The sequence below is a fragment of the Diospyros lotus genome, chromosome 1, assembly GCF_014633365.1.
Source record: "Diospyros lotus cultivar Yz01 chromosome 1, ASM1463336v1, whole genome shotgun sequence".
Classification (NCBI taxonomy): domain Eukaryota; kingdom Viridiplantae; phylum Streptophyta; class Magnoliopsida; order Ericales; family Ebenaceae; genus Diospyros; species Diospyros lotus.
This window is the reverse complement of record NC_068338.1, coordinates 31,479,217-31,505,235: the sequence shown is the minus strand read 5'-3', so window position 1 is coordinate 31,505,235 and position 26,019 is coordinate 31,479,217. Positions and strand designations below refer to the sequence as shown.

At 38.0% G+C, this 26,019-nt stretch overlaps 5 protein-coding genes and 1 pseudogene across 10 annotated transcripts; 3 read left to right on the top strand and 3 right to left on the bottom strand.

The window, feature by feature from the left end:
- Window positions 1-362: 362 nt before the first annotated feature.
- On the top strand, window positions 363-2,292 carry LOC127792459 (17.5 kDa class I heat shock protein-like). Its single transcript, XM_052322949.1, has 2 exons — window positions 363-1,042; window positions 2,069-2,292. The coding sequence occupies exon 1, from the start codon at window positions 443-445 to the stop codon at window positions 926-928; it is 486 nt and encodes a 161-aa protein (XP_052178909.1). The 5' UTR covers window positions 363-442; the 3' UTR covers window positions 929-1,042; window positions 2,069-2,292.
- A 1,796-nt stretch (window positions 2,293-4,088) lies between these two features.
- LOC127792466 (copper transporter 1-like) lies at window positions 4,089-4,865 on the top strand. Its single transcript, XM_052322962.1, has one exon. It carries the CDS (start codon window positions 4,263-4,265, stop codon window positions 4,644-4,646), a length of 384 nt encoding a protein of 127 aa, XP_052178922.1. The 5' UTR covers window positions 4,089-4,262; the 3' UTR covers window positions 4,647-4,865.
- A 524-nt stretch (window positions 4,866-5,389) lies between these two features.
- On the top strand, window positions 5,390-5,862 carry LOC127792472 (class I heat shock protein-like; annotated as a pseudogene).
- A 657-nt stretch (window positions 5,863-6,519) lies between these two features.
- On the bottom strand, window positions 6,520-7,069 carry LOC127788500 (copper transporter 6-like). Its single transcript, XM_052316850.1, has one exon. The coding sequence runs from the start codon at window positions 7,027-7,029 to the stop codon at window positions 6,550-6,552; it is 480 nt and encodes a 159-aa protein (XP_052172810.1). The 5' UTR covers window positions 7,030-7,069; the 3' UTR covers window positions 6,520-6,549.
- Window positions 7,070-12,217: 5,148 nt separating this feature from the next.
- On the bottom strand, window positions 12,218-14,906 carry LOC127793598 (uncharacterized). The gene is made up of 4 exons (XM_052324382.1): window positions 13,954-14,906; window positions 13,726-13,857; window positions 13,344-13,629; window positions 12,218-12,828 (listed from the first exon to the last, which is right to left on the bottom strand). Exons 1-4 carry the CDS (start codon window positions 14,245-14,247, stop codon window positions 12,632-12,634), a joined length of 909 nt encoding a protein of 302 aa, XP_052180342.1. The 5' UTR covers window positions 14,248-14,906; the 3' UTR covers window positions 12,218-12,631.
- A 6,230-nt stretch (window positions 14,907-21,136) lies between these two features.
- LOC127792584 (uncharacterized) lies at window positions 21,137-25,374 on the bottom strand. Of its 6 annotated transcripts, XR_008021166.1 has the most exons (8): window positions 25,001-25,356; window positions 24,022-24,106; window positions 23,414-23,592; window positions 23,224-23,299; window positions 23,070-23,126; window positions 22,165-22,289; window positions 21,581-21,821; window positions 21,137-21,293 (listed from the first exon to the last, which is right to left on the bottom strand). XR_008021166.1 is itself a non-coding variant. In XM_052323158.1 (6 exons), exons 1-5 carry the CDS (start codon window positions 25,124-25,126, stop codon window positions 23,110-23,112), a joined length of 483 nt encoding a protein of 160 aa, XP_052179118.1. In that variant the 5' UTR covers window positions 25,127-25,374; the 3' UTR covers window positions 21,362-21,818; window positions 23,069-23,109. The 6 variants fall into 6 exon arrangements, 3 of the variants coding, with proteins under 3 accessions (XP_052179118.1, XP_052179110.1, XP_052179091.1); XR_008021165.1 differs by lacking the exon at window positions 21,137-21,293 and having other exon boundaries at window positions 21,368-21,821; XR_008021167.1 differs by lacking the exon at window positions 21,137-21,293 and having other exon boundaries at window positions 21,368-21,818.
- Between the last annotated feature and the right edge of the window lie 645 nt (window positions 25,375-26,019).

Genomic DNA, 26,019 nt, shown 5'->3' with positions numbered 1-26,019 from the left:
GAATCTGAATGAACGAGAGTTTTTAAAACTGATGGGTTGCCGAGCAAAATGTTCTTTTGGATTGGGCTGGGAGGGGAGGCGTCGTGTATTTATACGAAGAGAAGGAATATTCCAGAAATTTCGCATCCCATCGGGAGCCCTCCTCTGCCGACAGAAGTTTCCAGTAACTGCTAGAAATCTCCAGCGGGCGGCCCAACTGGATAACCCAGAAGAGCGAGTTCTACTGGGATGGATTCGATTCACTTTGACGAAGCATCTCGAATGTGACAGCATGTTCGTTCGATAGAAACATCGCGAATGTACTCGAAGCTTCGTTCATTTCTTTTATTATCCTCTTTATAAATACCGACATCAACCAACGTTTCTTCTCACATAAACCATCAATTGCGGCAAGTTTTCCAGCAAACAAAATATAGATCCCAACACAAAACAGGGTAAAAAGATGTCGAGGATTCAAAGCGTTTGCAGTGGTCATCGGGGCAACGCCTTCAACCCCTTCTCGCCCGTCCTTGTTTGGGACCCCTTGAAGGACTGCCCTTTTCCATGTAATTCAGGGGAGACTCCAGCTATGATGAACGCGCGCACGGACTGGAAGGAGACTCCGAAAGGTCACTTGTTTACGGTGGATCTTCCGGGAGTGAAGGAGGAGGAAGTTAAAGTTGAAGTGGAAGATGATAAAGTTTTAAGGATCAGCGGGGAGAGGAGTGTGGAGGAGAAGAAGGACGACAAGGAGAGGTGGCACCGGGTGGAGAGGAGCGGGGGGAAGTTCATGAGGCGGTTCCGGCTGCCGGAGAAGGCGAACATAGAGGAAGTGAAAGCCTCCATGGAGAACGGAGTTCTTACAGTCTTCGTCCCCAAGGAGGCGGAGGAGGAGGAGGAGGAAGCGAAAAGGCCACGTTCCAAGATCGTTGAGATCTCTGGCCAATAAAATGAGTATTGTATTTGTATGAAGATGAAGAGTAGCGCTGCTGTATTAGTTTTTGCTGAGAAGTAAAGGATTATTTCAATTTTGTTCTTAACAATGGACAAGTCCCAATTTATGGTGAGATGGAGATGAATGTTACAATATAATAATCAAAAGAGTAACTAGATTCCATTCGTCTCGTCTGCTTTTGAAATGAATTATTCCCTCTTAATGAATTAATCTAGATTAGATTGTCGAATTAAAGATGAAATTAAGGGTTCAATCCACTAGAGATTAGAAGTAAATTACACATTTAACCAAGTTAACCCTTGACAAGTTAGAATGACTTGGGTGGGTGGGTGGGTTAAATAACTTCTAGTCGGGTCGAGGGGAAATTATAACGTTTTAATTTAAAAAAAAAAAAATTCTCAACTTTTTGGAAATTAGTAACCCTTTTTGTATGGACATTACACAGAGGGTGTCTAATTAAAATAATTTTCATAAAAATGTTTTAATAATTAATAATGACTTTTAACAAGTGAAGACAAATATTATAAACCTTTTCACATTTTGATTATAGAATCAAAATGTGAGTTGGTGATGTGGGAAGCAGTGAGTTAGCGTAGGTGATTAGTGGTCAAAAAACCCAAGAGTCTAAGACAAGCCTCACCTGGCCATTAGTGGGTCCAACTTTTCTTTGACTTTCTTTTTAAGAGCTTATAAGTCTTTTTATTTATTTATAAGTTATATAAAATTTAAAAATTAGTTAATATTTAAATTAATAATATAATTAGATAAATATATTTTAAATTATCATTTATATAATTATATATTTAATTTGAAAAACTTGATAAATTATTAGAATTTAGCAAAAAGATTAAAATTGATATGTCGTTGAATAATAAAAATAAAATATATAAAAATATTAATTTTTAATTGATAAAATATATTTATCATTAGATGTTAATAAATTATATATAATTATTAAAAAATATATTAATATAATATTTTATGTTTAAATTTAAGTTTAATTTATAAAAATTTTAAATATATTAATCTAATAAATATTAAAATATATAAATATATATGTTAAATATATGTATATATATGTTAAACCTAAATTAAACCTATATATGTGATATATACATATATATATATGTATAGTGAATGGTGGATGGCAATGGCGAGAAGAGGCCGCAATGGAGCGACGATGATGGCGATGGGCTGGGGCAACGAAAATGGGTTGGAGGCAATAACTGATTTGGAAACAAGAGGTGGCGATGGATGCAGAAGAAAGAGATCCAAGTAAAGACGAGAAGCTAGGTTGGAGGCGGTGGCCAATCTATTGGAGACAACAATGATGATAGTCGGCTATGGAGGAGGCGACGAAAGAAAGAGATGGAAGAATGTAAATATTTGAATTGTTTGAGGATAAATTTGTAATTGGTTTAGTAAACGAAATATACTATCAATAGCTTATTTGAAAAAATTGAGAAACAATTTATTGAAAATGTTTTTAGAATAATTTATATGTTGTTTAATCTCTTTAATTATTAATAAATGAATATCAAAATAAGTTAAGTAATGTTTAAGCTCGGGCAAGAATTCATAAATGGTCAAAACAAATCCTAAAACACTATCTGATAACCCTTTCAATTATGAAGTGAGCAAGTATCAATCAAGAGTCCCACTATTAGTACAGAAAGAACTTTACAAAAAAATTTTACAGAATCGATATATCGCGAGAAATTAGAGATATCTCGTGTGTAAAGCAAAGCAATTTCTTGCAATTTATCATTCCTGAATCTGATCTAAATGAAAAGAGAAAAGGAGAGAGACGGGACAAATCCTTGCCCAAAACCCTCTCTCTCAACCGGCAAAGATGTCGTTCTCCATCGGCGGCCAACGAAACCAATCGACCACCGACGCATTTTACACGAACAAAGTTATCTTCTAGTGTCTTGCTCACTTGTTACTATTCGACTGACGTGCCTTGCAATTCTGGACATGTATTAGATTTTATCAATTTGGAGGAACTTGAACGAATAGGGTGTCTCCATATTGAATGTTATTGGCCGCTCGGAACTCAAACCACCCACAAGTCATATTAGTCCTATTCCTCCAACCATTATCATATGATTTTGCTATCAACTTAACGGGCCACACCTTTCTTTGCTCGTTCATCAGCACTACTCCCTTCTTTCACAATAGCCTAGCTTTCTTCTAAACCATTTCGGAATGATTTGAAAGAAGAGACGGAAGATTAAACTAAGGGAGTACGTATGTATATGGATGATGATAATATAATACTCATTAGTCACTACTCACCACGGTGCGCGCGAGATATTTCTTGCAAACAATGCGAAAACAGGGTTGCACCCATTTTGATCACTCGCATCCACATTCACCTCAACCTCGGATTTTGGTGGTGGAACCAAGACTGGGACAGTTTCCTCGATGTTCTCTTCAATGATTTGTGGGTTCATCATTATGGGCTTCTTTTGGTAGTAAGTTGGAGCATAAGCCACAACGTTGAACACCCAAGAGGCGCAGGTCAGATTGAAGACCAAGAAGTCGTCAAATTGTAAATGGTTAGAATGAGAGAGAGAGAGAGTCAGATGGTGGTTGTGAGAGGGATGGTTAGCAGTTGGGGATACGGTGTTCGGGGAGGGGCAGGCAAGTGGTTGGAGGGTTGGGGTAGACGGTGTCTGCGACAGGGAGAGCGAGATAGAGGGGGAGGGGGATTTGGGTGGTTTGGGGTTGGGGCATTTGGGTAATTTGATAGAGGACAAATTAGTCATTTTAACGTCCCGATAAACCATTCTGTAAGTCTCTTTGTGTACATATAGACTTTCCCATCAATTAAACCCAATGATTGAAGATACCCAAGTGGCTATGTTTTTTTTTTTTTTTTTTATAATCCCAGTGGCTATCTTATCTACATATCATGTAGTACCATATGGGTAGTTAGGGAAGCTCAACTATAGGAGAGGAGTGCGACATTAATCAACTACATTTGTGATTTGTCACTTGATCAAACTCGTCTTGAAATCAAACCCATTGAGCCAACAGTACTCTTTTCAACAAAGAAGATACATATAATTATGTACACACATATATATATATATATATATGCGAAAATGTCACTTAACCAAACATGGAAGTGGCCACCAACCGACCCCATCGTATTTGTTTGGCAAGTACTGTAGTACCATTTGGGTAGCCTCTGGGCAGTACAGAATTGAGAATTGAAATGTACTATCATCCAAAACCCATTAAAGGAGCCTGAACCTATCTCAAATCTCAATATATATTCTCTTCTCCACTTTCTGCACATAGAGATCAATCAATCATATCAATGGATGCCGGCGGCGAGGCAAAGATGACGATGAAACAGATGGACATGGCTTTTTCGTGGGGAAAGAACACAGAAAGCCAGAGTTCATACATAGTGGAATTGGTGTCTGTGTTCTTGCTGTCAATCCTGGTGGAGAGCCTCTCGCACACCCGATTCATCAGCTCCATGACGAGCCGGGTCGGAGCCGGGCTTCTGCAAACTCTCATGTACGGCGTGCGCATGGCTCTCGCTTACCTGGTCATGCTCGCTGTCATGTCCTTCAACGTCGGCGTCTTGCTTGTCGCCGTGGCCGGATACTCCGTCGGATTCTTTATCTTCGGCAGTCGGGTGTTTGAGAAATTGGAGTACGGGAAACCCTCGGATCTTCCTCCGTTGAATTGCTGATTCATCTGAACATACACGTGAATTTTGTTATTATGGGTTTTGGATTGTAATCTGATTGCAGGAAGAGTTGTAAATGCATTGTTTACAACTGATTGGCGAGTAATTTGTGCTTGCTTTTATGGTTTCATCCTGGCATATTCCGATACTGAATGCATGTAATATATTACCCAAATTGGTGATTAAAATTTGTTGATTCCCCTAGTACTGCTACTGCTTCTAATTTTTTACTTTGCCTTGACCTCTCATTTGATGTTCAATTGCACGCAGAGCCAGATTAAACGTATTTATTGTACCCAAGATTTGTCCTTAATGATGGATCATTTTCATGTAAACATAGCGATATCATTATTCATTATCATCAATTTGATTGAAACTGAAAACTCCTAATTACAAAGCCTGTTTACTGGCCAATGCCATCAAAATTCAAAGCACTACAGGCTTACACGCTGAATTAACCAGAGATTTCGATGGGTTTGATATGAGGACACACAAGGCCTTCTATACCTAGTGGAAGAACATTAAAGCATCTTCTTCGCGGCGTAGGCCCAACATGGGTAAGCCCAGATCTTACTGTATCTCAGAACCATCTATTTGTGAAAAGGATCATTAGTTGTGGGGCCTTCGAATTTGAGATTCTCATCGCAACAGAGAATCTAGCTACTACACTACACGTTCTAGGCAACCACAGAGAGCCGTCCTAACTGTCAACGAAATCAAATCTCTGCTTATCGAAGCCAAGCTAAATGTCTTTGATTACGACCTTCTTCATCAACCGACGGGGTAGCGTCTTCGATCCTTTCTCCCTCGACGTAAGCGGAGGCCGCCGGAAGCTGACGGCTTTAATTAAGGCCTATCTTCCGGGGCTAAAGAAAGAGGAGGTGAAGGTGGAGATCGATGACAACAGAGTGCTGCAGATTAGCGGCGAGAGGAACATGGAGGCATAGGGTGAAGCGCAGCAGCGGCAAGTTCATGAGGAGGTTCCGGCTGCCGGAGAATGCGAAGATGGGTCGAGTGAAGGCGTCCGTGGAGAATGAAGTTCTGACTGTGACGATTCCCAAGGAGGAGATGAATAAACCTTTCCCCGATGAGAAGACCATCGAGATTTCGGGTTAAAGTTTCATTTGTGTTACGACTATGTATCTCGGCATTCTGACGATCAAAAACTTTTTGGACCAGATCCGGAGATTGCGTCGGTTTCTTTTAGGTGTGATCGTGAATTTCTTCAGGGGAAGAAGACAAGTAATTAAGATGTCTCCGCTAAAACAAAAACACTGCTCTGAGCTCTTAGTTTCTGGATTATATATATGCATATGTGGTTCGATTTAACTTGGATGCGACTCAATGGCAGGAAGAGGAAAAGGGGAGAAGGGGCAGTGCGAGCGGCAGTCGTTGACGTTGAAGCATGGATCGTTGTTGGTGATGAGAGGCAACACTCAACGCCACTGGTTCCATTGGGTTACCCAATCGATATCTCACCTTCAGGCGTCTACTCTGGTGATTCATGCACGCTGTGGCTTGAATCATCCTGTTCCAATGTGTGGATTGCCTCTATGGTTCTCGTTCTTCTTTACGTCGTGAAGAGAACTGATACTTTGAGCCATGGTAATATATATGTTTTTGTCATTGGTAATTTCGGGGCTACAAGATAGAATTTTTTTTCCAAAATTTAATGATAAATTTATATGAAATTCTAGAACAAATAGTACGAAAAGGAAATTAAGTTCATAGTTAAACCATATTATTATTAATCATAGCTCTATATAGATAGTAAACACTATAGTTTAAAAAGGTCCAACCTAAACCTTAAAAATTATCAGAAACAACAAAAAGTCAATACCAGTTAACATTCAACATTAAGAGCAAAAGAAAGAGAAACATTAATTAGTCAGACCTTCTCATACGATTAACAACTCATCGGGCCTAAATTTTCCAACTTCCCACAAGCCGGCGGCCTCTTCCTGAAAACCCTACTCCCGAACAAGAAGAATCCCAACGCATGTCCGGCCACCGCCATGAGAAACACCCCGACGTTGAACGACATCACGGCGAGCATCACCATGTAGGCCAGACCCACCCTGACGCCGTACGCGGCTGTCTGGGCCAGGCCACCGGCTAGGCTGTCGGAGGCGTCGCTGACCAGGCGGCAGTGGCAGAGCCACTCGACCAAGACCGAGAGGACGAAGACGAAGATCAGAGCCAGGAAGTACATGCCGAAATGCGTGCCCGGCCAGCCGGAGAAGAGAATCAGGGCGTCGTGGCCCCAGAAGAAGCTCATGTGCATGAACATCCCGTGGCGGTGGCGCATGTTGGGCATGCCGGTGGCGTTGGCCTCCACCGGAGCCGGCGCCATGCCGTGCATAAGGCTGTCTCTGATTCCCTCCATTAATTCGTTTCTTTTTCTCTCTGCGGAAATCTGTCTGCGTCTCGAGAGAGAATCGTAGAATTCACTCTCTGCTTCCAGAATAACAGGAGGTTGTTATGTTCATTCCGGAAGTACAGTCATCTATTTGCAGTACAAAACTATTGGGCTTTCTCTCTTTGCTTTTGCATAAGCTTCTCCGTTATGAAATATTGGGCCGCAGTCAGAAGCCCATCTAACCCATCATCTCGAAGCCCACCTGTCGGAGGCTCTAAAACATGGTGGGCCACAAAGAATTCCTTATTGAAAATTTTGGCAAACTTTTCCACAGAGTCACCATTGGTGGCTGACGTGGGGTGCTTTTTTTTTATTATTTATTATTTTGGTTTGTTTTCTTGAGGTGAGGTGGGTTATATTTCAAAGTTTTCATCGTCGTCGTACGATCCAGAATATTAATCTGGGTGTCACCAAAATTCAAACCAGTTGGTGGGAAGTTAGAACTAATCTACCACATAATTGTTCTTTATTCGTCATGGGAACATATTTATTCGAACATCCACATCATGGAACAGCCACTGTACTTCCTGTTATAATTAACAACAAATATGGGATCAAATTGTCAGTGTTGGAGTTGCTTTCTCTGAGCGTGTAACCTTTAATATACATTCACTATATATATATATATATGCACACACATGATATCCTTTCATAATGAACAATTTTTGTGTCTTAACGAATGGATTGGTTGCGAATATTTGCCTTTCGTCACCAACCCACTTTAAAATTTTGCTTAATACTGAAGTTAAGTACTTTTGTGATTCTTCTTTGAGACGCTACAGAAAGTAAAATGAATGGGAAAGAAGCGTAGAAGATAACTAAGACGAAGGAAAGTGGATGAATTAAATACAAGGAGGGGACCAACCTAAGGCCAAATTAGTTGATATATAGGTATATATGTGTTTCAGTGGCCATTCATTATGACTTCGTTTGATTATCGTGTTGTTTTTAGATAATTGTTTCTATTTTTAATTTGTTGAGTTCCATTTCATAAACAGTTTTTTTTCTTTTTTTTCCAAACTTTATCTGGATATTTTTTATATTTTTTTCGTATGTATATATACATAAAACTAAAAAGGAAGCCAAAGCCTACAAGGTTTGCTAATGTTCTCTGGCAGGTGAGCAGATGTCTGTTCTCTTAATGTCTGACCATGGACAATATTCATGTCGGATTAGGCAAGGGCTTCGCGAGCATTAGACGTACGTGGCCTCGCCCCCATGTCTCAACTTCATCGATTAATGGTAACCATTTTTATTCGTGCAAATGGTCCAATTTGGCAGTCTGAGAGATAAAACATCTCTCTTACTGATGTTGTCACGAATACAAATAAGTCAAATTTGTACCAAAATAGTTTCAAGTTGGCAGACAACAAGATCAGGGGAGTCTCACGGTTGTCAAGGAAAACTCATAGCCGTCTTCTCCATTGGAGTAATCCGTGAAAAGGCACACAAAAATTTCTCTCGTATAATTTTTTTGATATTTAAGTTAAATATTTATATAATAATAATATTATAAAAATGCAAATAAAATGTGTGTAGATGTGACTTAATTTTGGTTGTTTAGGAGAGTGATGTGACAATTTTTTGGGAGTACAACTTAGGTGTTAGTGAAAGCTGAAAGATAGAAAAAATTTCCAAAAATAAGAAAGGTTATGGGTATTTATACACCCTCCATGTTGGTGAAGGGGAACACATGACACTCAAGCATTGTTATTATACGGTGTCATCCCGAGTTAAACACCCAATAGGCATGGTGAGAACTCCCCTTTCCTCATCCCATCCTAAGGAATGAGCTGAGATATGCTATCTCAAAAGGTTGTCAAGGTTCTCGTATTCTTTGTTCACTCAATGAAATATAATCACATCACCCATTATCAAATAGTAATTTTTTCAAAAAAGTTATAAAATTAAAAAAAAATTATAAAATCAAATAATACATATATATATAATCTACATATATGTCATTTATAATTTTTTATAAAATCAAATAATACACATATATATAATCTACATATATGTCATTTATAATTTTTTTGTTTGATTTTATAATTTTTTTAAAAAAAATACTATTTGATAATGGGTGATGTGGTTGCATTTCATTGGGTGGACAGGGAAGAAAACAACTTTTTGGGACAGTAGATCTCAGCTTCCTAAGGAATAGTCCTCAAGAGAATGAGGACCTTATGAGATGGGTTGCGTCGTGTAGAACAATGTAAGGCAAAAATTGTTTGGAAGAGAGTCTTTGTATTTTTCTAGGAGAACGACTTGACTAAGTGTGGAGTGCTTATCAATAATTGTTTGGGAAGACTTCCTCCCTTGATGGAAGAACTTCTTCTCCCGTGAGAATGTATCTTTTTCGGGAGAACTTTACTCCTCCCAGAAAAAGACTACGACACTTACCCATGCAAATGACTAAGAGGTTGTGTGGCTTATTGTTTTTTTTTTTTTTTCTAACTTATAAACTTTTTTACTTATAAATTGGGTAAAATTTAAAAATTAGATAGCGTTTAAGTTGTCATTCATATAATTATGTGTTTCGTTTGAAAAAATTGATTGGATCGTTTGGGCCCAACCTGACCCATCTCTCTCGGCCCCATCTGGTCATGCGACAACCTATCGCAACATCATTGCAGCTTTTTTACTGAGTATTCGCACGCCCACTTCAGGTCTCATCCTCATTAATGGCGGATCTCATCATATTAATGGGGTCCCGTCACCACCATGTCGCCACCTGGGAACCTTCATCGGCGCCAGATACTAAGTCACATCACCTGCAGATGCATAACACATGCATACAAGAATACGTCTCCTCCTCCTATATTAACTAGTTCTTTTTAGAGTCAATGTATATTTTGTCCTCTGGCCTACTATACATTGTCTTTTTTTTATTCTCTTACTCACTTGAGCATCAGAATGCTTATAGGTGCCAGCCGCTCACCGGACAGATCTGTCGCCAGAGCTCACACCCTGCCGCTGCGATCCAATCTCCGATCACTCCTTTGGTTAGGACGGAACACTGATTAATTATCAAAATTTGACAAAAAGAGTAAAATAAACATGTTGCTAAATAATGCAAATAAAATACATAAATATATTATTTTTTAATAAGAATAAATTATAAATTAATATCCAATTAATAAAATTTTACTATTAGATGTTGATAAATTATATATAATTATTAAAAAAATATATTAATATAATTTTTTATGTTTAAATATTAAATATATTAATACAATAGACATTAAAATATATGTATTAAATATACATTATGTGTTATATATATATAATGAATTGCAGGCGCCGATAGCAATGATGAGAGGAGGTGGTGGTCGAGATAATGAAGAAGGAGATAGGCGACGGAAAAGGCAGCTAGGGACACTGAAGGAAGAGATCTAGGTGACGATAATAGTTGTGGCTACGACCGATTTATTGGAGATAGCGATGAACAGTCAACCATACAGGAGGTGACCAGAGAAGAAAATGTGAGAGAATAAGGGAGTGTAAATATTTGAATTGTATAAGAGTAATTTTATAATTAATTTGATCAACAAAATAAGTTATCTAGAGTTTATTTGAAAAGATTAGGGGAGTAACTTATTGAATAAGTTGCTAAAATAATTTATAAATTCATTAGTGTCTAAATTTTTAAATTTTAATAAATGTGTAACAAAATAAATTATGTAATTTATAAGTTAAATGAATAATTTATAAGTGCTAAACGAATAAGTCAAACACCCTTTGAAACTCCAACTGTTTGCGAGAACCAAATTCATATACAATGATTTTAATGTTTCATGTGGTTGGATATGATATACTCTTTTTAAGGCTAAGACGCCGCTTCAAACTCTCCTCATTTTATAGCAACTACAGAATGGAGAGAATTAAAGGGAGATTTTATCAGTTTGAGACTATAATAATCGAACTATTTGTGAAGGTCAAATATGTCCCAACTCATTCGCCACCATCTGAAGGACAAAAATGTCAAGATCATGATCGTCAGCCGCACTTTTGGACCAGTCCATTCGGCCACCTAAAGGACAAAACCCACCACGAAGCTGCTGCTGCGGTGCGGTCCACACCAAGTCCCATGTGATTGGCCGCAGGAGATTCATCCCCAAATAATTGAGATCCATCCGGATCCAGCCCCACTACGTGCCCTGCTCCACAGATTTCCCATTCATTCACTTAGCCCCGCAAGCCAAACGGTATCCACGTACAGATACCTCTTTGTCTTCGGCCAACGGGCATTGTTATTCTTACCCACAGGTCATTCGAAGTTTGCCCTCGCCCTCACGCCATTTGTCGCCTGTCGGCCGGCCACCACCAAAGCCGCCAGCTGTTTGCTTCTTCGTCTTTCGCCACTGATTCTAATTAACAGTATAGTAGGAAGGAAAACCAAACTCCCTGCAGCTTATACATTTTAAATGAAATGTAAAAGAAATGGCAAATTTAAGTGAAATGTGAATAAAATTCGACTGTGGTTATATATATATATATATAATTGAGTGCTATTATATTTATATATTTAGAATCGGTTGCATTATTAACGTTAGTTGGGCAGTCAGTGTCAAGTCAGATTCCCGTGAAAGTTGACCGCTCGAATGTGATCGATCTTTCATCTTATTATTATTATTATTATTATTATTGATTGAGTTGGGCTTGAGATGAGAGATGGTATCAAGTTTGAATCTTTCTTCGTCTGTCATTCGTCGGGATGGATCAGGGAATTTGTAGTTAATACGTAAAACTTGTCAAAAGATTCCCCAGCACTCCTGCACCCACTCGATCTCAAGATTACCTTATGGATTATTTACTTACTTCTGAAATTAATTAGCTAGGATCACTAAAATATGATATATATATATATATATCCTTAAGTTATGATTTTATCCAATATATATAATAAATTAATTATTATACGAGCGAGCACCAAAGTCAGACTTCTCCTAGTTGATCAATATATAGATATAATTATTGAAGGTACCATATAAATTGCGTTGAAGGCCAAATTTCATGGGAGGGCTACGGCTAAGGAATTGCTTTTGAATTAAGGGATTGCTACGTGACATATGATAAATTCAATGTATCCCGCCGTTATTAATGTATATATAATATAATATAATAATAATATAGTAGTAGTATTGATGATTAAAGATGAGGTGAGATGTATATCCATTGAATTTCAATCATTTTAGCTACATGCATGCTCACGAGCCATTTCATCACACCAAATTGGTAAACTATACATGAAATAATTTCATTAGCACAACCGACCCATATAGCTTGCTTATACCCCCCCCCCCCCTCCTAATTATCGTAAAACTCCATTTTAATACAAATCCTAGCTAGCTAATTCCCCCCCCCCCCCCCCATCCATCATCATCCACTTCAATTGCTATAATTATTTATCGTCATTATTATTAATTGCTTCGATTTCATGAAGAGAGAAAGACGACCACCAATCCAGTCCCTTCTCCTTATTGACTTGAATAATGTTCTTCCGTTCAATGGCTGAAGTTGCTTCAATTAATTTCAAGCTTGAACGAAACGGCGAAAGCACCACTAATGATCAATAGGTCCATTCATGCGGGAGACCCGTCTCGTGATGGTTGGTCGGCTCTGGACGTGGTGGGTCCGGCGATTTCGTGGCAACATCCTCCGCCGAGAAACCACCGCCGTGGTTGGGCGGCGACCGATTAATCATATCTTGGTGGTGGAGTTGCAAGGTTTGCAATACTCTGGTCGGAATCAGCACCGTCGAACACCCTAGCCAAAAAAAAAAAAAAAGAGGAATTATTTTTATACAAAATTATTATGATATTTTCATGCGCACGTTAGTGGGTCGTAAGTTGTGTCGTGAGTTTGGGTTTTATTATCAGAAGACACAAAAGTCTACATTAAACGTAATATTGAATAAAGTTGGTGGGCCTATGGAGGAAGATTCTAATTTTGCTTTCGGCTTGTAGTCTTGTAGATGGTAGAATCTCTGTTGGATAGATAGTCCGCTTATTGGCCACCGTCTACTTACCCTAAGAATTAAGATTAAGCTGTACTCTACACATGAACATGAATGAATGAATGAATACTATTATTCCACACTTTGTTCAATCTAAAATCTTATATAGTTTGAACTTACCAAAATATTAAATTTTTAATGTTTTATGTTGATTAAATAACAGGTAATAGCAATAAAACAACATTTTTTTTTTTAATATTATTGCGAAAGAATATGATTTCGTTTTTAATGGAAAGATGGCGGGGGAGGTGGTTCTTTGGCCTACCGGGTTTCTTTCGGACCTCCGTCGGCTCGCCAGATCCACGGGGCAGAAACACGCCCGTGCCGCCGGGTCCACTTCTTGAACCGGGTTTTCTAAGAAATACGGCTTTCATGCCCCACCCGGACCCAACTTGCGGCTTTAATTGTTGACGACGCTGTTGCAGGGGCGGCCAAGGCGGCGGCGGCGGCGCTGATCCATGTTGCTTCCGCATGTCAGTCCCCTTCACTTGCTTTCCCCAGCTTCCATAGCCTTGTCGTTCTATAGACGGCTGATTCTCCACCTTGTAGAACTAGAAAATCATAGAACGTAACACAAAGAAAATAAATCAGTAATTCATCAGGGTATTGAATAAATCAAAGGTGAGAATGGTGAGTGTTAATCTTACTTGAAACGATCGCGCTTGGTCCCCGGCGAAAGCTTGGTAACCAGGCACAGGGACTGAAGTTTGTGTATTCAGCATGCACTCGGAGCCGGAGAATCTGTGTTCCGGCGACACAGGCATACGGCCGAACGAATTCTGCGTAAGGAAGCATGTAATTCACAAGTTGAGATTCGAGAATAGAGGAATTCTTCATCAAACAGAGCATAAAATTGGCCGAGAAGTAATATAAACCTTGAGGTTCTCAGAGGCGATTTCATCGTCCTCTTTGAGCATATAATCAGCCATCTGCCGAGTCAGCTCGGCAAGGAAACTGTCGTCATCTTCGACTTCGCTCTCTGTTTCCGTCGAGCTGAGCTCGGATCCGAACGGCGAGCTCAACCCCGACGAAGAGAACACAGTCGAACTGAACCCGTCGGAGATCAACTCGGTTGTCGGTCCGTTGCTGCGGCTATCCAAGAGAAGATCGTGGTCGTCGAGTAATTCTGAAGGAAGTAGACTCCCTCTCTCGCGGAAGTCAACCGCCATACCAACTGCCCAACCGCCCAACCGCAGAAAATAAGAGATTACCTTACCTGCAGAAAGTTAAGATAGAACCGGGGGGGAGAGAGAGAGAGGCTTTTGGATTTTGGTCTTCCGAAAAAATCAGCGGTCAGGGAGAGAGGTGAGAGGCTCCATGGGCATTTGAAAAGATTAAGTACTGGCGAGAGAGAGAGAGAGAGAGAGAGAGAGAGAGAGAGCGAGAGAGAAGGTAAGTAAGGTACAGGACGATGTAAAGTAAAGTGGGATGGGTACCGTATTAATTAGTCAGTGTTTGGGTGTAGTTGTTGGACGGTGCGCTTGTCCGCCTACGCAATTCACCTGCCATTTGTTAGGATTTCTCCATTTTAATTTCAACCCAAACAGGCCTTCCTCCTCCTCCTCCTCCTCCTCCTCCTAGTACGGCTGCGAATAAAATAGTTCCGGTCAAGGTTAGCTTTCCACACTGCTCCCCACTCAGCGGTGCCGGCAGCTTGAAATTTTCAAGCAATGTCTATGGACTATGGCCTCCAATTTGGAAGATGGAAGTGGGAGGGAGCGTTAATTAAGTCTGTCCGGCGGCAGCCAAGGCCCCAGCCGGATAGCTGTTTGTTATCTGGACCTGTTGGCGGCCCACTCAAATTAGACAGGATAGATGAACCCCTTCCCTTTGCCCAAGTTGATCCAACACCCACTCCCATTCCCAAAAGCAGCTTATTGTTTTATTTTATTTTTGTTGAGAGGGAGGCGTGATGATGTTTCGATGTTCCTTTGGACATTATTATTATTATTATTATTAGGTGGTATTTACAAGCTCCCTTCCCTTCCAGGCCCATATATATATTATTGTTATTGTTATTGTTATTGCTTCTTTTTTTTTTCATTTTATTAATTAAGAAAAACTCTCGTCTGAATTTGGTTTGAGAGATAGATGACATAAAGAGTCGCACTTTACACTTCTCCACTTGCACGTACAATTTCAAGTGTTTTTCATAAGCAAAAGCCGCATGCAATGCGAAGTGGAAAAGGGGGGGGGGGGGGTGTTGGCTTTACACACTACCCACTACCCACTACCCACTACCAAAAGATAACCTTGTATATAATAATAATCCCCAACAAAACAAAACAATAGGCAAGCTGTCTCAGTTATTTTATTTTACCCTTTTACCCCTCCTCTCCTCAATGTGTTTTTAATGCTAATAATCATTAATTAATTAAATATATTTACCTAGTCCAGTCCAGTCCAGTCCAGCCCAGCCTCTTCTGTTCTCTTGGTCTTGGGACAAACAAACAACAATATATTTGAAACTGAAATTACACACCAAATCAAGACATGCACACGCATGAGGTGCCCCTTATATTCCACCAAATTCGACACGTAATGGTGTCTTGATTTGCGATGCTAATGCTAGCTGCTTAAGTATGAAAAATCATAATCATAATCATAATCATATCTATACCTATATATATACACACGTTACGTTAGTGTCAACATTTTGCTTGGCCATTTTAGTTAATTGTGTCGATCAATCTAAGATCCAGCCCAGTTTATGCGTTCACATTTGAATCACTAGGGTGGGTGTCATGTGTTTTTCTTAACAAAAAGAACTACATTTCAACAAAAAGAACTACATTTCAAAATAATCCTCCATGTACGACTCTCAATGGTCGTTCTTTCGATTACGTTAAGAAAAATAAATCTCAAATACGCAAGACGAAAATTAAACTCACGACCCATCAAATAACACTGACATATCGCTTGCCCGACCACTCAAATTATATTTTAAAAAAAAAATTATATCTTAGATCACCCCTTTATTCGCCCAATAAAATGACTTAAAAAATAAATTCAAATATTGTCTTCCTATTGTAGTAAGAATGATTGATTAATAGAATAGAATAATAACCCCAACTAAACAGTGTAGTTAAAAATATTAGTTAATTATAACATCATGCTATATAATAATATAACATTATGGACTAATGGAGAAGTCCCCCAGTTATGTAATAGGCTCGGGCAACAAATATTTTATTAATTATTATGAAAAAATAAACATGATTTCAAAACATGGTCTAAATAAGTCAGTCACAAACCATCTTATCCATGACGACCTAAAATATATAGATCTAACATCTCAAAGCCTAAACTTGGCTCGTAATTAAGTAAGCATAAAAATCAAGCTCAATTTGATCTATTTAACTAAATAAGTTGAGTTTGGTTTGAGTCATTTGCATGTGACTATTTATATGCAGTTTTATAGCGTACATATAACCATACTTTGATAAACAACTAATATATTTATCCTCTCAAAGAATAATCATACGAATTTCTCAATTTTCTTTTATTTTTTATTTTAAATTTGTTACCATTTGAATATAATAATAAATTAATTTATAAAAAAAAAATCATCTCTGAACTTTGTAAGGAAGAAAACAATAAGAGGTGTAAGAAAATTTTTATGCACATATTTAAATATTTAAATTAGATTCTCAAAAATTTAAAAAAAAAATACAGAGCTTTTGAATGCGTAAAAATGAACTATCTTAGAAGAATAAGAACTCAATTGGTCTCACCTATTTATAATTGAGTTGAGAGATTTGTAATAATCATTCTTAATATTTCGAGATTAACTTAAATTTGAATGATTTTTGAAAAAAAAAAAAAAAAACTTGTGAGATAAATTTGCATATTTTTGTCATGAAATTACTCTTGAGGAGACAAAGACATCTTAGCTGTTCCTTGCGAAGAGCGTGTGGAGAGAGCGAGTCAGAGACCCTTCCTTCATCCAAGAGAATCTCTCAGGTCTCTTTTTTTTTTTTTTTTTTATTTAGAAGTCTTTCTTGTTTACTTTGACGTTTATAATAATAATACTTTTTTTATTTGTAAGTTTAAATTTTATGAAATTGGTAAATGAACGTCTAAATCAAAACTAAACGACAGCAGGTTCTGGAGGTTGTTGGGAAGACAGCGCAGACCAGACCTGAACTGAGTCATGTGAAGTGAATAGACCAGGCAATATAGAGAAATTGGAGGGGGACATGTCACAAGACAAATTCAATTTGCTTTCTTTTCTTTTAATGACTTGCATTTCTAATTAATCATTTTTTAGATTATTATTTTTATGCAGTTCCTATAGCTTATATCATCGACTTTTACAAAGAAAATAAATTATAAGTAAAAATTATTTTATTCTATAAAATAAGAAATTGAACCCACAACCTATTAATGTGAATTTTAACTTATTATAGTTTAATTATTTAATCTATATCTTAAAAAAATTGTAATGAATCATTCTAACTCATATTTTATCTTCTCGTGACACCCTCGCTTTAATTATTTTTTTAATATAAAGTAACCATTGCTTCAACCCGTGACTTCTTCTACGTGGATGGAAAAATACGTGCTAATTTTCTATTATAATTAAAAAAAAAGTAAAGTTTTGCCTCATTTTAATTAAAATTTGATAAGGAGTTTTAACTTTATTAATTCACCTGATTATTTTTGGAATCATGTGAAAATGTGGTATTAATGATTGAAGCATGATACGATCAGGGTGGAGCCAGGGTTTTGATTTAATGAAACTGAACTTAAATATAAAAAATATAATTTTAAAAATAAGATAATAATAATAATATTAAAATATAAAAACTTTTTATAATTATTTTCTGAAACTTTTCACACTTTGATAATGTTGTATAATGACCACATTATTAATTTTATTAAATACATCATTTTTAACATATATAACTAAACTATCATTCATTCATTGGTCTTCAATTCTATTATGCAATCGATTCTTCATAATGTTCATTGTAGAAAATACTATTTCAACTATAATAGTGGCAACCGAAAGAAAGAAAATGGGGTGAGAATTGGGAAAGAAAACAAGAAATTAAATAAATTTGAAAATGAAATGGATTAGGACATGGAAGTTAGTGAATTCGAGCTATTTGAACTAAGGGCTTGTTTGATTGCAACCATGAAATTTACATAGAAAGAAAATAAGTTCTATGTAATTCAATTATCTAGAGCTTATTTACATGGAAATTATCAATTAGAAGTGTTTGATTGAATTTTGTTTTCTATGTAATTTCTTTCTCAAACCCACCCTCATCTACTCTTTGCCTTTTCCTCTCTCGCTCTCTCTCCCCCCTACCTCCCAAACCCAGTTCTTCGCCTTGCCATTCTCTATCGTTGCCATTGCTGGAGAATGGAGAGATCTAGCAGCACGAGACCATGCTGCCCTGCCTTCTCCCATTGTCGTCATCACTAGAGCAAACATTGCCGCCATCGCTGGAGCAAGCATCCCCATTGCTGCCTTTTTCCATCAGGACCTGGAGAATAAGAAGGCGCTAGAGGAAGGAGATGAGGTCGATGAGGCGTTCGTCGACCGGATTTTCGACTCTAAAGAGGTGCCGCCATGGAAGGACCAATTCATTTTCAAAACCTTCGTGGTAAGCTACCCATCTCTCTCTATCTCCCTTCCAAACCCATTTCTTTTTTCTGCCTCCCCCATCGCCACTAGCGCTGGTTGCAGCACACATCGTCGCCGATGCCATCTTCGTTGCCCATGGTCGATGGCCGATCTTTATTGGCCGTGGCTGCCATCATCGACCGCCCTTCCCTTCCTCCTCGCGACCCCCGATTGCGTTTCCCCTTTTTTTCTCCTTCGTGCTTCCTCTTTTCTTCTTCTTCTTCTTTCCTAGAATTTCTTTTCCAAGCCCCCCCTTAAGAATTGATTTTCCAGCAATAGTGGGAATTGGGGGCCACGTGAGCAAAAGTGTGAATTGAAATTATCTAGAAAATATGGCTACTCAAACACCACCAAAACTAGAATTTACATGGAAAATGGCTATTTTTCATGGAAAATATGGCCAATCAAACGTGCCCTAAGTTTTGATACAATAATTTTGGATTAATTTTATGAGTTAGACTTGAATTAAAAATAATATAAAATAAAAATAATTAAGATCTAGCCAATGGGGCAACTGCCCCACTCGGCCTCACTTAGCTCCGTCCTTGAGCGTGATGTTAATAAAAATTAATATGAGAACATTCTTTTAAATGCAGATACTTAAATGAATTGCTAATATACTTCTCACTTAAATTATTTAATAAGGGGTGTATTGATAATTGATTAATGGGGCTGTCATTGGGTGTCAATTTGAATATGCAAGTAGCATTACTCTTATTATATATATATATATTGTTATAAGTATTTTATGAACCACTTTTTATGGGTTGAACTCGACCGAACAGGTCGACCAAATCTCTTGAAACTTAATAGGCCCAAGGCCAAACTCGTCAGAACAAGGTCACACGTTAAGGCCCGAGCTCAAGCCATGGAACCAAACGAACTCTCAGTGATGCTTCCAGATCATTGGCTTAATCGTTCAGCTTGTATAACAACAAAGTCGTTGAATAAACGGAGGCAAGACCCACTTATTTTACCTGAGGCAAACTAGATCTCTGATAATACGAAATTCACTATCGATTTTATGGAATTGATAAGGACACTTTGTCCCCGTGACATTATCCTTCAATTTATAGATTTTGTGAAAATTGTAAACACCCTACGTTATAAATAAAGGTCAAAAACACCATTGTACGAGGATGAACAAGTAAGGATATACTGTTACTCTGCCGGAATAACCAGAGAATAGTCGTGGACTAGGCATCATTCTAGTCGAACTACGTAAAAACTTCCCTGTGTGTGACTTATTATTTGTTTTCATTGGTTCATCCTATTTGCATTTGTGCTCATTTTTCTCATTGCAGATCTACAAATCATGGTCGACCAACTCTAAATGTCGACATATATATATATTAAATGATAAGTTAATAAAATTAAAATTTCAGAATAAATTTCATATGTTATTGTCAATTCTTGTCAGATGGAATTAATTTGCTGAGGTTGCGGGGGAAGGCAGGCAGGTTAGCCTCGCAATTAAGACTAATAGGGCCACCCAATTTCAGCAATTAGCCAGTAACATAATTAATGACGTTCAAAAAATAAATATTTTATTGTTTTGGGGGGATTAATTCATTATTATAGTGCACTGAGGAGTAATTTTGCGTGTGACACAAGCACCCCGGGTTTGATCATTTACGTGGTATGGTGTTACATGATATCACCAATCAATTATATATATATATATATATTAGTTATCTTTTGTGTAGATTATGAACACATGCAGGTGGGTGATGAAAATAAACTCAAATCATTACTTCAAGGGCTAACTAATAAAAAAATATTCACGTTTGATCTTATTTTTAATTAATTTTGGAATTACCTCTTAATTTTTTTGAAATTATTACACACAGTCACCTTAATTTATGAATTATTTCAATTTCAGAACACCATTAATTAACATCCGTTAAGTTTGGCTATTAAAAATGGTGACCTGCATGTCTTTTTCAGCGTGACACCCTTTTGTTCATTACGCATTATTTTTCAAAGAATTTAGGTTGAAAAATAAGAGAGGTCAATTGCAAATGGGGTTTGCTACCATAGGCACTGGTGGAGAGCTAGCTAGCTAGCTAGAGAGGGGGTGGGTGGGTGGGTGACTGCCTGCAATCGACAGCTAGCTAGCTCGACACCCCTCGATCGATCGGGTAATGATCGGATATGTTGACTACTACTACCAGTGGATGGACCCTGGTACGTGGTGTAGTGATCTGATGATGTGGGGTGTTACGAGCATGGATTTTGTTTTAAAATCACGTTATCAAGATGAAGAAACTTTTGGCTAGATTTCATTAAGCAGTGTCGACTAATTAATGTGAGATGGCCTTTACACGTGTATGTATGTGCAATCATCATGCAGCTAGCATCTTCATTAATGGAAATTGAAACCACATAGAAAATGACAAGAAGATACGCCGGGGGGGGGGGGGGGTGAAAGTTAAGGATGCCACCTCATTTCTCACTACTGAAGAATGATAAGATATATATCGTTCCATCTTCAGTGGAAAGGAGAGCCAACTTGATAAGCATCATTCAATGGGGAGAAGACGACGACTAGAGAAGTCTTGCCAGTAGCTGTAGCTGTAGCTGAAGGAGACGAAGAGAAGAGCCCTCGGTGAGGGGGAAGAGCCATCTTATACTCATAAGCATCATTCAATGGGTTGAAATGTAAGATAGGCAAATCAACTATTCAACAGTCAAGGCAGCATTTTGATATAGTCAAACCTAAAATATATAGTTTTCTAATATTGAAACGAGTAACAAAGATGACGGTGAGTATTGAAAAGATTAAAAAAAAGAAAAGAAAAAGTGATTTTAAAATTAAATTAAAAATACGGACAATATAATAATATAATATAAGATAATACACTTACAGTTGTATAATATTATAAATAAATTTCTTTCAACCATATTACGGCCCCAGTTTAACATTGAAGTCGTCGGTCTAGCTCGTTTTCCCTGCTTTTAGTAACGGAGGAAAAGGAGAAGTAGAACAATGCCCGGAGAATTAAACGATTGCGGCGGCGGCGGCGTTCAATGTCGGTGGATCTCCTTCTGCTGACAAATGGATTGCATGCGTGACGTAGCGTACGTGTGTTGAAGAGTTACATTCTTCTTCAAAAAAGAAATAAATAAATAAATTACTTTCTTTGGCGGAATAAAATTTTTAAACCACCTTTGCGTTTAATTAGAATCACCCATCAAGGTGTATTTAATATGTTTTATTTTTCTTTTGAAAGACAAAAAGAGCAAATTGAAAATATCAAACCATCCTCACTCATTACTGCCAGACCAAACCTAAAGCAATTTTGGTAAGCCACACAGTAACTGAATCCTAGCATGCATGTATAAAGAGGTAACAACTAGCAGGGGCTGCAATCTTTGACATATTTTATTGACAAAACTCCTAGAGGGGGGAAAAACAAAAAAGCCAACCAGTTCCTGGTATTAACCTAACCTGGCAAGTTAATACAGTCTCCTTAAAACTTGTGTCCAACAGACCATATGAGAATATGAAAATACTGCATGCCTTCCACACAATACAGACCAAATCAAAACTCCTGCAGTGGTTTTGAGAATGCCAGAAAAAGAGTTGATAGAGAAGAAAGTGTGTAAAATAGTGATTGATTCCCAGAATTATGGTACTGAAATACTTGCTAAAAATCTTGCACATCTAAGGGAGGAAAAGAAAATCATCCATCACCATAATATATAGTGAGGTGCAGAAGATTAAATACCTTGGATAATTAAACTCGGAACTGATCTATTTGATGAGAATGGAAATGTTAGAGAGAGAGTAAAGAAAGAGGGTGGGTTCCATAGGATTTCATGAATGCAAAACTAGTTACAGAAACATTTTCATATTTTCTACAAGTTGCCACCATCATAATTACTTAAAAGTCAATTAGCTTTGATATTTCAAAAGAACTCTGGTAAAACCAAAGAACTTCCACTTTCAAAAGCAGCCAACACCTACCTAAGAAATCTAAAACAATCATGCCTTGAAAGAATATGAAGTTCAAAGCTTTCAAAGCTACAAGTACATTAATTATTATGAGGGGCACTGTACAAAAAGGAGAAAATTAGGGACTCGTAAGCAGCTTCCAATTAGACTAAAAGATGATAGGATAATTAAGACACGCAAACTTATACAACTTCAGGGCTAAGAAACCCACTTTCAATTAGATGCTGGATATCAGATATCTTTCATATTCACCACCAAAACTGATAGTGTTATGGTAGATAACAATAAACAAATAAGAAACATGGCAAATCAAAATTTTGCTAGCGCAAGCTCAAAAAGAAGGATTATGAAAAATAAGATCTGGAAAGGATTCATGGCGTAAATCCTACTACCCTACCTTGGCAAATAGAAGAATTCACATCCATACTGGGGAAAGTCTTAATAATAAAGTGACCCTGCAGGATAGAATTCAATCTCAGAGATCGATGTTACTGTGCTTACAAGTTTACTGCAATAAAATTCCTCTTCTATTTGTATGGTAAGAAATTTTACCTTGCCACCAATTTCCCCTAGAAGCACTCTGCGAGTTGTTTCCATTAGGATCATCTTCCACTGGATCTTTCGTGAACTAAATGAATTCACAAATTTATTGAAGCTATCAGATCCAGTACAACCATTTTGTCATATCACTAATGGTAAATGTAGTCTGACATGCGGAAATGTTTCATCAATCAAGACTCACAATGGGGTTGGAGCCAGAGTTATTCGTACTTGAAGAATGGATATACATGTCTTCTTGGCTACCATAATAAAGAGATGAACTTAGAGGACACGGTTCTACATTTTGCTGGAAAACTGAATTCCTTTCCTTGTTTGCTATGCTGTTGACTGTGGCACCTTCCCTTTTCTTAGCTGTAATCTCTGCAGAAGGCATGTGACCAACATGCTGATTGCAAATAGCATTGCTATACCAATGCTAACTTTTGCATGATTAAGGGGTACTGATAATTAGTGTGACATGATAGTGTTAGAACACAAGAATATATCTAGCTTAAGATCTACCGCAGAATATTCTAGGACAAGAAATTAAAGAACTCGCGGGAAATTCATGATTGGTTAGTCATCGTTTTCTGTTAGACTAACAAAATTCAATTAGATGTTATCCTATAATAACAGAGGTATCAAGGGGTGTTATACACATAACTTGCAATTCTGCATGGCTAGAGAAAACAGAAGAATTCAGAAGTTCCACAAATGAGGAAGAAGATGAGAGAACAGGATTTTAACATATAAGAAATCATGAAGACGAAGGAAATAACTTCATGAATGAGTTTAATTTAGAGTGCAAACCTGCAGTTTCTCGCACGATCCCCGAGGAATCATGGGATTGAGTGTATTCCTTGAGATCCAAGCACAAGGAATCATGATCTCTGACCTGAAATCAAAATATAGAAGATACATATGTAGCAAGTCTAGCAAATAAATACATGTGATACAGCATTTCATATTTCATCCAATTGAATGCTGCACATGTAGCCAACAATTAAGTGGCCTTCAACATGCATTCACTGAGTCACACACAATCAAACTATCTACATATGGGTTCAGTTTCTTCATGACACCTGTATCAATCATTTTCCTTCTTCTATGTTCTTTTCTTTGTTTTTTTTTTTTCCTCATTTATTTAGCCACCTTTGTGTGAGAGGTCAGTGACAAGTTCAGCCGCTCTAATGAAGCAGCCCGGTTAGAGTATAGGTATAGCTAACGCTTGAGAATTAGTGTTAATCCCATGAATCATCCTAGAGGCAAAATGCTGAAAAAATCAGAAAGGCAGCATATTAAACAAGTGAAAGAACCAAACTATTGTCTTCCAACTGGTTGATGAAAGAAGCCCCGTATGATTGCCGTCTATCCCAATTAAAATCAAGTGAATGATTTGGATTCAGTTCGATGTCATTATATTTCGGTAACTTCAGTAACAGTACTAGCGAATGGGATTAAGAGACAGGAAAACATTTCACTTTTTTTATTGTCATTTGTCATAAAAAATTCGCTTCTCATTTTCTAAGAGGCCCCAAACCAAACCCTTTCTATTTGTGCTCGCACACTTTTTCGGGAGGACTCGTGAGCTTCAATCAATGCTAACCTTAATTCCTCATATCACAAAACCACAACACGCAGTTCTCACGATAACTTCTAAAAGTTTATTCTAGAAACACATCAACGGCATACAATAAAACTATCCAATTACGGAAAGCAAATCTAAAATCAATGCAGTAGAACACAACCATAACAAGTCGAAGGCAGTGGATGCTCAAGAAGATCATACCGTCGACGGTGGAGGGAAAATTGACGCGAAAATTCCCGTTTTAGCTGACGGCGACTGCGACTGGTTTGAACCAAAGAGATCCGCAGCGAACGACGAAGGAGAGCTCAATTGCTTGCGAGTTTCCATGGGCTTCGGCTTCGGTCTTCCCCTTCCTCTGAGTCCAACCAATGATCAAAATATCGACAGCTGAAAAGAGATGAGGGAGTGATAAGAATTGCAGGAGGAGGAAGAATAGCAAGTGAAGAGCACGGACCAGGCCCCATCCGTATTCCAATCACGCCTCCAATAAATACTCGCACGTAGCGTGCCACCCACGTGCGATCACAGTGGAAGTGGGTCGAGTGTACGGGACGACTGACGAGCGAGCGAGCGAGCCAACTTCGTTTTAAGTGTACTTTTCCCCTCGAATCCAATGCCCCTTTAGATCTTTGCCATTCTCGTAGTTGGGATTGGTTGAACAGAAATAGAAAACGAAACTCTGATCATCTTAGGTTGTGTTATTAGAGTGTAATTTGTTGGTTATTACGTGTTTGATTGAAATTGAAATTAATACACACATGCAGTTTTGCCTTGATTAGTGTGAATTTATCTAATCCACGGTAAAGGAATTAAGGATGACAATTTTTTGTCATTTAAAAATAAAAAGAAGTAAGGGGCATGTGTCCTTTGGAGGGGCAAATGCAGGCAGTCCTCTGTATGGTGCTAAGAGCCAAGTTGGTGGTTCACTCACTCAGACTGCAAATCCGGCCCTTTTTTTTTTAATTTATTTTATTGGAAAGTAAAGCAGAGTTGAGAAGAGGAGTTACAGAGGGAGATTGATCAAGAGAGGGGCTTGTGGTTGGACGATGAGATAACAAGATAAGGGTGCCGGTGAGGTGATGTGATGCGTTGATCCACTGAAATAATTGGAATATTGAAAAAGGTTATCAGCTAAGTTGACCCACACTCTCACTCTTTTCCGAATATTAATTTTAGGGGGGGGGGGGGGGGGGGGGGGGGGTTGTAGATAATGCATTTGC

What these genes read in the sequence shown, in the direction of transcription:
- LOC127792459 (XM_052322949.1), top strand. Translation starts at nt 443, where the DNA reads ATGTCGAGGATTCAAAGCGTTTGCAGTGGTCATCGGGGCAACGCCTTC.
- LOC127792466 (XM_052322962.1), top strand. Translation starts at nt 4,263, where the DNA reads ATGGATGCCGGCGGCGAGGCAAAGATGACGATGAAACAGATGGACATG.
- LOC127788500 (XM_052316850.1), bottom strand. Translation starts at nt 7,029, where the DNA reads ATGGAGGGAATCAGAGACAGCCTTATGCACGGCATGGCGCCGGCTCCG.
- LOC127793598 (XM_052324382.1), bottom strand. Translation starts at nt 14,247, where the DNA reads ATGGCGGTTGACTTCCGCGAGAGAGGGAGTCTACTTCCTTCAGAATTA. An exon ending in TCGCCTCTGAGAACCTCAAG is followed by an intron (nt 13,858 to 13,953) that starts GTTTATATTACT and finishes TTCCTTACGCAG; the next exon opens with AATTCGTTCGGCCGTATGCC. An exon ending in GGAGGTCCGAAAGAAACCCG is followed by an intron (nt 12,829 to 13,343) that starts GTAGGCCAAAGA and finishes TTTTTTGGCTAG; the next exon opens with GGTGTTCGACGGTGCTGATT.
- LOC127792584 (XM_052323158.1), bottom strand. Translation starts at nt 25,126, where the DNA reads ATGGAAACTCGCAAGCAATTGAGCTCTCCTTCGTCGTTCGCTGCGGAT. An exon ending in TTTTCCCTCCACCGTCGACG is followed by an intron (nt 24,107 to 25,000) that starts GTATGATCTTCT and finishes TTTTGATTTCAG; the next exon opens with GTCAGAGATCATGATTCCTT. An exon ending in ACTCTGGCTCCAACCCCATT is followed by an intron (nt 23,300 to 23,413) that starts GTGAGTCTTGAT and finishes GAATTCATTTAG; the next exon opens with TTCACGAAAGATCCAGTGGA.